Source organism: Taudactylus pleione, unplaced genomic scaffold (genome assembly GCF_031769625.1).
Source record: "Taudactylus pleione unplaced genomic scaffold, aTauple2 ptg000147l, whole genome shotgun sequence".
NCBI lineage: Eukaryota > Metazoa > Chordata > Amphibia > Anura > Myobatrachidae > Taudactylus > Taudactylus pleione.
The window spans coordinates 4607810-4619906 of record NW_028284549.1 but is presented as its reverse complement, the minus strand read 5'-3'; the positions used below and the strand labels follow the sequence as shown (position 1 = coordinate 4619906).

Here is a 12097-nt window from a genome sequence, read left to right as displayed (position 1 = left end):
GCATACTTAGATTTAGCCGCTGGGGGAACTTCGTCCTCAATCACCAAGGCTGTGCGGACCGCCCGAATAAGTCCAGGAATATATACTTTGGACTTAGCATCAGCGGCCTTAGTATGGAGAGGTTCCTGATCGTAAGGATCCAGAATCTCCCCATCATCAGACGTCCCCTCGTCATCCTCATAAGGAGCCGACAGACGCCACCGGCCGTTTATGCGGCCGCATCACAGACTCCCCTTGCAACACATCCGACAAGTGCTGTACAGAACTCGTCAGGGAGTTAACCCACGCTGGCTCCTGAGAAACCGGGAGCGGGGAAATAGGGAGACTGTGGGGTACCACCAATTGTCGTGGGAAACCCTGCATGGGTGACGACACCACTGACTGCTGGGATAAACCCATCGGTGTAAACGCGGGCTGCGGAGCTAACTGGCCCACTAAGGCTGTAAGCGCCTAATCGAAACAAGCCCAGGGCGGCTCCTGTACCGGTGCTGTAACCGTAAGAGGCCGCGCCATGGACAAACACTGCCGGCAAAGGCCCTCCGCGCTACCCTCCCCCTCCGCTAACGGTACTTTACACGTAGTACACTGTAGCCGGAGGGGAAAATCACTTTCGGACATGATGGCACCACGTATGTGACCTCTCTCACCAATTATAACTTAAATAGGCGAGAGACCACCCTGCAGCACCGCACCGCAAGGGCTTAGCAGAAAGAACAGGGACAGTAATAAAGCTGACAGTTTAGAAGATGGCCGCCGAGGAGCAGAGAGGAGGCTGGCCTGGGGGAGGAGCGCTGCCACAGGACCAGTCGGCAGCATGCAGAGAGGGCTGTGTGCAGCGGGGGAGGCGCCGGCTGTGAGACAGGGAAGGCACGCTCCCCTGGCATGCATTTAACCCCTGGGACGCCGCAGCGCTACCGTTCTGCTGCGGTCCGCTGTCCCAGGGGGTAGTGGAAAGCGCAGGTTGGTCGCCTGGCTCCACGCTGCAGCCAGTCCCCAGGGAGCCCCCTGCCTGGGGACTTAGGACCATGTGACCAGCGGGGACCCACCGCGGGACCCCGCTGCTTACCTTTGTCCCCCTTGGATCCGGCCATGGTCCGGAACATCTGGGGTCACCGCTAGCTGTGATCCCAGATGCTCACCAGCATCCCCGGATCGGTACCGGCGTTCTGGTACCGGCGGGGGTGTAGGGAAGACAGCATGGACGTCAGGACTGACTGTCCATGCTGTACATCCAGATGTGCAGCCACAGCTGCACTGAAGAAAGCTTCAGGGGCTCTTCTAGCCCCCACTCCGACAGGTGCACCCGACGCCGGCCGGGCACCAAACTAAACTGAGGTGCCTTGGCTCGGGGGCGGGGTATAGGAGGGGGATCCTAGTGCATCCTGGGAGGCTGAAAAGCTTAACTCTATGGTGCCCAGCGACTGACGTCACACCTATACCCCAAGGTATCCTGTGGATACCCTATGGACCCTGAAGTAGAAATACTGATCCAGCAAAACAGATCAACTCATCTGTGCATGATCAAAGAAATCCACAAAACATGACCACTATTGGTGGTACTTGAGTGGAGAAACCCTGGCTTCAACTATTCTCTTGCACCCACAAATGAAAGTGTGCGGTACATCTGGAAAGCCAGGTCTTTGGATATTTTTTAGAAGCAGCTTGTTCAGCCAGTGAGCAAAACAAGGTCACTAATCAGTCTCCTGCGAGACACCAAGGGGGGGGGGGGGGGGGGAGAGACTGAATTGTTGATAAAATGCAGGGGATTGGGCGCATAGAGTGGGCAATGCCATCTAAAAGGCGGGCGCGATACGATTAGGGCATGAAAAAGCCCTACTTTGGACGGTTTCCTGCTCGCACGCCAGGAGGCTACAAGCAGAGACCTGCGATGATGAATGGGCACCTGCGGCACTGAAAACGGAACAGCTCCCAACGAGCTACGGGTGCCCCAAAAAATGTAACCCCTCCCCCTAATGTTTCTGCCCCTTCAGAGAAATCTCAGTACACACTGCTCAACAGATATCCCTGATCTATTTATCGTTACAATAAATATCGACTGCAGATTTAATGTAGTGTAATTGTTCCAGCGCCTTTCGCACGATGATCGGTCCTTCGCTATTTATATTACTGTAAACAGTGGGTTCAATAATGAAATATGTCGACTACAGTCAGAAAGATCCATCTTTTTAGAAAATGCTCGATAATGTAAATCTTCAATCATTTTGTTAACAGCAGCCCCTCAGCCACATCTACAAAGCGGTAGAAATGTAGGAGGAGGTCACTGGATACACAACACCACAAACAGAGGATGTTGCACCTGAGCATAAAGCAGGATAATAGAATACCGATGACAAGTTCATCAATACTTCAGGGCAAAAGGTAATTGGCAGTCTATGTAAAAGCAGAATTTGAACAGCATCTACTAAAGCGTGGCACCCGCAATCAATAAAGCTGCCGGATTTTGAAGGAGCGAACTGCCGAAAATCTGTGTGCCGGAGAAAACCGATAGGTAACTGAGGACACATCTGTACACTGGACATGCACCAGAACCATCTGTCCGCGCGGGCAATTCTTACAGAGCCCTGAATCTTCCCCTTCTACAGAGATGTCACATTCCTGTAAAGACAATCACACAATCTTCTTTGCATGATAATTGGACCCTAACGTCACGGCTCTACTGTCGCCTACAGCAGAAGCTTTTTAATGTTCAACATGGCAGGCCCTACTCAACACAAATATATAGGGGATAGAGGTTTCCATAAAACGATTATGCCCATGTGACTCACAATGTGTATTTAGAATAAAAAGAACCTCACATGTTTTATTGGCATTTAATAACTCTCCCAAGTATCCATTCAGTACCTTTCGGATCTATATGAATTAGGTGAATACACTTCAATACTGTAAAAGCGCAATGGAATAGACTAGTGCTAAACAAAGTGTTATTAAATAATATATTTCTAAACGCTTTCATCTTTTTAGCGGAGCCCAAACCTATGGGTTCTCAGCTTGCACTGAATATTTACCCTCCCCCCACCCCACCGGCGGCTCGGTCGAGTGATGTACAGATGGGTCCTCATACATTTAGCCTCCTTGCGCTTTAAATAGCCCTTGTAGTCGCGCCATGCTGTGAAGTGACTCAGTAACGCAGAGCGTCTTTTCATGCAACTTATTACCTTGAAATGTGCCTTATTCGCACAGCGATGCGTATGCGATACAGAATCACCTTCTGCTGATTAAATGGATATGCGGCATGCCTATATTCTATGTGCGCCTGCGGGTGTATCTGCATGTAAAATACTACGTTACAGAGTCGCAGCCGCTGACAATGTAACGTAGCATTTCGCATGCAGATACACCCGCACACAGAATATAGGCACACCGCATATCATTTTAATCAGCAGAAGGTGCTTCTGTATCCCATACGCATCGCTGTGCGTATAAAGCACAATTGTAGGGATAAAGTCGTATGAAACGATTCTCAGCACCACTGAGTTACATGGCACTCACACGTAATGTGTAACGCGACTTGTAGCCCACAGAAGATAGATGTACGTGGACAGGTCTGTAGTACTATTATTTGTGTATATAGTGTTCACTCTAGCTCAAGCGGCAGGCAGGGCGCCGAAGCTAGAGAGGGCAGTTCTGTGCGCGCGTCCAAAAAGGGGGCGCGGCCATTGAAAAGGGGGCGCATCTATAAGACGTGTCCCCTTTTCGTCAATGTCGGGGGCGGACACGCCGGGCAGCCCCCAATCGCTGCAGACAGGGAGAATCGATGCCGGGCGCATGCGCCCGGCGTCTATTCTCCGGCAGTGACCGGGTCACCGCACATTTCCCCACCCGCGGGACACTGCGACCTGCAGGTGAAGACGACACCCGCAGGCTGTGAGGGCAGGGTGCTTTTTGCCCTCCTTCTGGAGGGCAGGGTGCTTTTTGCCCTCCAGAAGGAAGAGCACCGCGCCCCTGCTAAAACAGCCTAGCGAGAACGCTATGTATAGTTTTGTTTACTGTAGTGTACGGTCTTTTGTTTTCTCTCTGTACAGCGTGTGGACCACTTACGGCGCCCATTAAAGTTTAATAATAACTAATAATATTAATAATAGTAAATTGCTCAAAAAGGAAAATACCCTCTGGCAGTAAGCTAAACAGACTTATTTGTCTCCTTATAAAACATTAAAAGAAAAAACATATATGCTATTTTTTGTTTTAGCAAGCCTGATGTATGTAAAGTAGCAGCCGAGCAGTCTCATTTACTCTGCGTGGTCACCCGAGCCCATTATAGAGAGTTTCTGACAGATCTGCGCAGCGCGGAAAAGGGAAATCACAGAACAACTAGGCTGGAGGGGACAGTCGTTCTCTGCTTGACCTCTGACCTTACATGTATATCTTACTGTAAAGTGTCTGCTAGACAAGAAAATTACATAGGTGTTAGAGCCATCACCTCGGTCGTCTGCAAGCGCTTTTATCTGCATGTAAAATAAGCGCGCCAAAATACGCAAGACTACAATCTATAGAAAAGATCTGAAATGGAGGATTACCGTTACTATGTATTCTGGGGTGAAGTTTATATTCTGGGGTAAATATTGATAAGATCGCATTAAGTTGAACTAGACTGGCTGTACATATTCACTAATAAATTTTCAACAGCAGATGCCAGAGTGCTGGTGTGCTTATGTAAAATTATTATAATATATATCTATATCTATCGTATATACTCGAGTATAAGCCGACCCGAATATAAGCCGAGGTACCTACTTTTACCACAAAAAACTGGGAAAACTTATTGACTCGAGTATAAGCCTAGTGTGTGAAATGGCAGCAGCTGGTAGTGCCCCCAGTAGTAATTCCCCCTGGTTGTGCCCCCAGTAGTAATCCCTCCTGGTAGTGCCCCCAGTGGTAATCCCCCCTTTTAGTGCCCCCTGTAGTAATCCCCCACTGGTAGTGCCCCCTGTAGTAATCCCCCCCTGGTAGTTCCCCCAGTGGTAATCCCCCCTTTTAGTGCCCCCTGTAGTAATCCCCCCCTGTAGAAATCCCCCCCCGGTAGTGCCCCCTGTAGTAATCCCCCCTTTTAGTGCCCCCTGATAATGCCTCCTGTAGTAATCGCCCCCTGGTAGTGCCCCCTGTAGTCCCCCCCCAGTAGAGAGAGAAGTGACGAGAATAAAAAAAAAAAATCACTTACCTGAAACTCCCGCTCCTGGTCCCGCCGCTGCCCGCTCCTCCGGCCGCTTTGTATGGGAGAGACGTCGTCATCACCCACTGCGGGAGCCGGAAGATGGCTCCCGCGGTGGGAGCAGCAGCAGCCGCTGAGAGTCTGACAGACTCTCAGCGGTTGCTGATTACACCAAACACGCAGCTGCCGGCTCCGGCGGCTGTCTGTTTGGCAGTGTGTAGCGCTGACCGAACTCCGTCCGGTCAGCGCTACACTTGACTCGAGTATAAGCCGAGGGGGTACTTTTTCAGCAAATTTTTTGTGCTGAAAAACTCGGCTTATACGGTATATACACATATATATATATATATATATATATCACACAAAACTCCGTACTTTCATCATGACGGAATACATAATTACACAATGAGTCAAAAACATGCCCTGCACACAATCCAAATGGAATCTTTTAGGCTTCCAGGATTCTAATCTCCGAGACTCCAGGTGTGAATTCGTGACCTGATGTAGTCTATTATTCATGTCACTAGCTCATTGATAGTGCAGGCCAGTCTGGCATATCACTAATTAAAGAGGGAGCAAGACTTTCTTGCTAATAAAGCAGTTTAGTTTCAGTTAAAAACACTCACTTCAAAGTCTTTGTCTGCTCTACAGAGAATTTAGGATGAGGGGCGAAAAGAAAAAACAAAACAAAACACAACGTCGCAGGAAATCAAAGCATGCTGTAATGGCAAGGTCATGGCTCGCTCTTAATAGGCAGGGTGTGTGAGGCTATAATTGAACTATCTGCCTGCAAGGCATGTCTTAAAGGATACACGTCATGCAGGCAGCTGTTTGGGAGAACTGGCACAATCTTTTCAGGTGGACAGAGATTTCGGATCATAAACTGTCAACAAAGATTAGCGCTTTCCAGCAGTGTGGGCCCAAACTCTCATGGGGTGCGAAGTGTGTATGACATAGGAGACATGAAGGTAAAAGCAGCCGTATTAGGACTTACATTTTTGTCGTAACACTCCATTAGACAGTCAAACAATTATGCTTAAATACTTTTTTAAAAATCCACCAGTTTAAAAGGATGTCCTGAAGAGAACACCACTTCGGTAATGTTTCAACGCTCACATCTGGCCATTGGAGCTTACAGTCTAAATTCTCCACCCTACATACATGGATTCATTTATTCAGTAGTCAATTAAGCAGGTTAATTTGACTGAGAGGAAACACACGGGAAGTACATAAAAACTCATACGCAGTACAGTTTCCGGTGGAAATGGAAGGTTCAGGAGTACAGCAACAGAGTGATATAAATTTTATTTATTTATTAACAGTTTCTTACAGCAAATTCCGTCGCTCTTTACAATTTGAATCAACATTAACATTATACTGGGTTGTAAAAGACAGATGAGAACCAAGAAAGAGCTGTGTCTTTAAGACCTAGGGATTGTAGTGTTGCATATATATGACAATACACACACAGTTCAAGTTAATGAATTAAATAGATTTATTGGTACTTAACTTTGAATTCTAATTAATTCTGATTATGGTCCAATACAGCACAATCACACCTGGGAGCCTCGCCGTACAACAGAGGTTCCCAAAGTCCGCCATTACAGTCCACATTTCAGGGATATCCATGCTTGAGCACAGGTGACTTAATTAGTACCTCAATCCATTTGATTTAACCATCTGGACTCAAGCTTGGATATCCCTAAAACGTGGACTGTAATGGCGGACTTTGGGAACCTCTGCCATACACAATAGACAGTACTTTGCAGTCAGTCTGAGAGTCATGAGTAAAGGCTAACAATCTGCCACATTTCACACCTAAATTATAGGGCTCCTAACAAAAACCGGATACTATATAACTTATAAGGTCATAATATGAATATAAATATTAGCAATAAAGGGCAGCATTGCCTCAAATCTGGTTATTGGCACAGTATTATAACAAGTCACATTGACATTTATATGTTCAAGACTCATTGTTTTAAAGCAGTACAACTACAGCACATTCCTTAGAGAATCATATCAAAGGACACCTTCTAATAAAAAAGTTAAATATTTGGTTAAAATAGTTGAATATTAGTATCAAACTGCACAGTTGCAGTTTAACAACGGTTCTGCATCCTTCATTAAACTAGTACTTTGGACTCGGACCTGGCGTTTGTTGCGGACGATGCCCAACTGTCTGATCAGAACGCAACAAGTGATAAGCAGCTCTCCACCTACATTGTTACTATTCACTTTTGTCCCCAGAAGTATTAGGTTGACCAAATAATTACATAACCTGGTCTCCTAAGGAAATTTGCTTAAAAAAAAAAAAAGTAATTAAGAGAACTAAAATGGAAAAACTACAACGCACTGAAAGACCTTGATGTGCAGCTATTATCACTGCAGAAACAACAGGGCTTTATAGACACATGAACTCCAATTACCACAATAATCCCATTAACAATGCACAATTTCATCCTAAATACAGAGGAGGAAAATGACGGATGATGCAACCAGTATAATGATTGTTTAAAGGATATTAAAAATGTTTTTATTTCCCCTCCCTAATGTTTTACAGGGAATGTGAAGCTGTACCAGATTCTCACAGAGGGGAATTCCTATGGGAAAGGGTAAAACAATGATAATTCTTAAACACATAACCACCGACCCCCTGCCGCTGCGAACAGCAGATCATATTCTCCCTTAGGTTTACAGGTAAGGTCTGCTTCTAGCAAGGGTCCTGCAAATGACAGGCAAAGAGAGAAAGTGCAAGCGTTTGGGGATTACTTCAAACACAAAGCTGTATTCACCCAAGCAAACTCTGTAGTCACAATAGTATCGTATGCACAGTAATGTTAGTGTCCTGCTTAATAATAACACAGCGCTCACTATGAATAACTCACATGATCAGAGCCTCCCATTCAAAGAAATTCTCTTCATTAATGGGGCCTGCAAAACAAAACAAACAGATACAAGCTTCGTCCATTCAAGTCTGCACAATAGGCATTTCTATATTGCAAAGAATGTAAGAAAATAAAACTATCTAACCAACAGTTTACGACCAACTTTTAAAAAAAAAAAAAAAAACCCAGGAGGGTTATTTAAAGATGTCAAATGGATTTTTTTTACTTGAAGCCATATTTTACTTAAAGCCATTTGCTGCTGTGTATTTCAATGACACAGATGCACACACGGATCAGGGAGATCCGTGCTACATGCATCTGTGTCATTGACGGGATCAGTGAGACCCGTCTGTGCTGCTGTGGTTAAAAAAAAAAAAGAAGATTCCTGTGTAAATCAAAGAGGAAACATTTTTTACCATATATTTAAAAAAGTGTAGAAGATCCATCGGTGGTTTCATTAGCAAAATCACAATTTACAATCATTGCTTAAAGACGTTTACTGGAACGGAGCAAAAAAAAAAAAAAAAAAAGAGACGTTGCCACAAGTTGCCACCCAGGTTTCTCATGTTGGATAATATGATCACCACCATATGGGTGAGGTTATGACTGACAGCACTATCCGGGAGTGAACCATAGGGGTATGATTTATAGTGAAGACGTACCTGCGACAATTCCCTCAGGTGGGTTCAGTGTCAGCTCTGTAATACAGACAGAAAGAGTGAGTGAGACGAGAGGTATTTTACGGTGACACGAGTGCGTTATTTATTGTCCTGTATGCGACGGCTGGAGTCAAGTGAAAATATAGACAAATAGAAAAACCTTAGCGTTTATAGCAATTAAATTGCTCAGTATCGATGCTTTGAAGTGAACGGGGAAATCATTGTTGTCATAAGAGAACTATTATCCTCAGAAAACTCTGAAGTTTTGGAGCTTTAGATCACAACGTTTTACAATGTAAAAGTAAAGTATACAGAGTATCAACAAACAAATAAGTTATATATAAGAAAAAAAAAAAGAGTGGAAATGTGCGCCCATCCAAACTAGGGAAGCCAATCCCGCCTAAATTTTTAAATCCTGCGATTCGAGATTGAAAACAATCTCAATCCCAGGAATGTCGTGATACCTGGGATGGAGATGATAAACTCAGACTGTGCGACACTTTCTGTCACACTTTCACTTGACTCCTGCAGCCCAGACTGAAGAACAACAAGGTTCAGCAAGTTTTGCAGAGTGCCAGGCCACTGGCAGGCAGCAGCCAAGGCGACAGAACCAGTGCTCAGCGCTGCCCAGGGTGAAGAAAGATGCCCAGCCTGCCCCAGCTTAATCCTTAACATCCCAGGACTGAAATCCCGGTGTGTTTTTTTACGTTAAATCCCGGGATCCCACCGATCCTGGGATTGGCTTCCCTAATCCAAATGGCAAAGGTTTGCCCCTAAAATGTGCCCTCTCCACCCTTTTACCTCATTTAAAGTCAAATTTGTGCATGGATCATCTACACTTCACTCAACTCCACATTGTCCAGAGCAAAGTTCTGCTTTTGTGAAAATATCTGCACACCTGAGGAATTCAGGGCACATTGTGCCACCGAAGAGGAGAGAATAACCTCAAAAGTGCCTACATGTAAGATCGTAGTGTATATTGTACCAATGCCTGGAGTTTAAACAGCTCCTGAGAGGAAACCTTCTTCTCAATAAGAAACTCTAATGATGGGTACACCATACTTGCCTACCCTCCCGATTCGGCCTGGAGCCTCCCAAAAATCGCGCCGAATCGTGTCATCGTGGCCCCGCCCCTGCTTTACAATGCCATTATTCTCAGCATTATGAAGATGGGGCGGGGATGACGTGATCGCGCTGTCACGCCCATGCCCAGTCCCATTTTAGCATCATTTACCCGGCCACGCCCCCTGCTGATGAAGCCTGACAGCTCTCTCCCAGAAGGAGGGAGCTAAAAGTCGGCAACCCTGGGGTACACGCAGGCTGACATATCGGCTGTTCAATTGAACGGCCCATATATCATGGGCGTGTCGGCCGGTTTGTAGCCGTGTTAGGTCTGTGGCCGCTGGTGACTGACAGCTGAACTGGACGGGCACATGTAAATGTCAGCCCACTCGAAACATCAATCACGACACATCGGGCCGACGATTGGTAAGTGTACTGTATATGCAATTACCAATCGTCAGACAGGACGGCGGATCGGCCGGGTGACCGATACATCATCCTAATGTGTACCCAGTTTAAAGGTCTGGGATCTCACAAGGGTTTCTCACTATTAGACAGGTACATTATGGTGGAGTTGTTCAATGGCCAAACAAAAAGCACTTTGATGTTATGTATGCTCACATAAATCATCATCACCTTTTATTTATGACACCGCAAAGTGTATGCAGCGGTGTGCAATGGTTAGACAAAATAAACAGCATAAAAACACCACGCGCATTAGATAAAAGACATAACAATAAAACCACAGACAGGGAGGCACGAGTATAGGGGCCCGAAAGGATAGGGCCTGTTTTTGTAGCTGTAAATGTATATGAGCATAATAAAAGCATATTCAAGTATAAAACAAAAATTAAATAGTATAGTAAACTACCATTTCCCTATAATAGTGCGCCATATTTTATGTTATAAACTGTGAAGTTATCATTCCGGGTTCCCTTAGATCAGTGGTGTCAAACTTGGGCCCTTCAGCTGCAGTGGAACTACACATCCCAGCATGCACTGCCAGAGTTTTGCAATTAGGGCATGCTAAAACTGTGGCAGAGCATGCTGGGATATGTAGTCCCACAGCAGCAGGAGGGCTCGAGTTTGACACCACTGCCTTAGATAATCATCTACTCTGCAGAACGGAGACCATTTCAGAACGCCAACGTTTTATACCCATTATAAAGCAAATTACGTATTTGATTAGGAGTAGCTTATGTCATAGTGTCGAGAGAAAAAACAACACACACACACACACACAAAGCTCCCCCCTACACATAAATGTCCTTTCTATACATACATACAGCAATTTGTGGATGCATAAAAACAAGACTGCTGTTACACAGTGTCTCACTAGGTAATGAGCTGGCACTGAACACAGAGATATCAAAGACTTAAGCCTACTCGCTTACCCACATCCCATTTATAATTACTATTTTGAAGTTGTGCCTTGTTTACATGCATTATTAGAGAATAGGGTTTTGTGTTCGTGCGGTTTCTAACCTTCAATCCTTTGCAAGGAAACTTTGATGTTAGGAGAGGCTGGGACTTAATGGCCAGGTGATTGGTGGAGGGCGGATAAACGGGCAAAGTGGTAGAGTCAGCTGCTTGTCACTGGGCTGCAGGACATGAGTGCCAGACCACTGAGTCACCGGGCACAGTGCAACAAGGCTGGACATTAATACATGTCACCTTATTCCAGATGGGAAGCCCTTAGATAGAAGGCAGCAGCCCGTGACAGATGGCAAAAAGACGGCTAACCTGAAATTTACAATGGTCTGAGTCAGATTTTTAATTATAATGGGCTACAATAGGAATTCTGTCCTCTCCTCTGTAAAAACAAAAACATTTATGGATATAATGAGAGCTCCGCTATTACCGCTCTACTAGTTTGCAAACAGTGCAATATATGAAAGGAACAGGGGTGCAACTTGGTATTTGAAGACCCCATAGCAAATGTATTTAAGGGCTTTTATGTACCGCCCAATGGTGAAAGATGTATATAACCCATGTAACTTTGACAAAGAAGATGGGCCCCCTAAGCTTTAGGCCCCACAGCAGTTGCACCCCTTTGCACGCCCATAAAAAGGAACACTGAGGGGGCAGTTCTATTGTTTGCGGCCCCCTTCGTGCCCGACGGAGCCATTCAATTGTTGCTCCTGTCGGGTGCGATCATCTGCCAGCGCTGGCCTTTTATCTTGCACACCCCGGGGGGTGTGAGTTGAAATGCACAAAGTGACCCGTTTGGGCGCCCAAACGTCACTTTTCGCGATTGCGTCCAGTATTTTGGTCAGGTGTAGCCGTTTTACGCGGCTAAACCCGACCTCTATGGGCGC

The 12097-nt window shown here is 45.7% G+C and overlaps 1 protein-coding gene across 1 annotated transcript in view; it reads right to left on the bottom strand.

Annotated features, from left to right (window-relative positions):
• UBE2G2 (ubiquitin conjugating enzyme E2 G2) overlaps positions 1–12097 on the bottom strand; it is a 53094-nt gene that overhangs the window by 12319 nt on the left and 28678 nt on the right. Inside the window, exons 2-3 of the mRNA XM_088474133.1 lie at positions 8721–8756; positions 8059–8104 (exon numbers count right to left, since the gene is read on the bottom strand). Of these exons, the coding sequence (XP_088330259.1) occupies positions 8059–8104; positions 8721–8756 (82 nt within the window). The remainder of the gene's footprint in view (positions 1–8058; positions 8105–8720; positions 8757–12097) is intronic.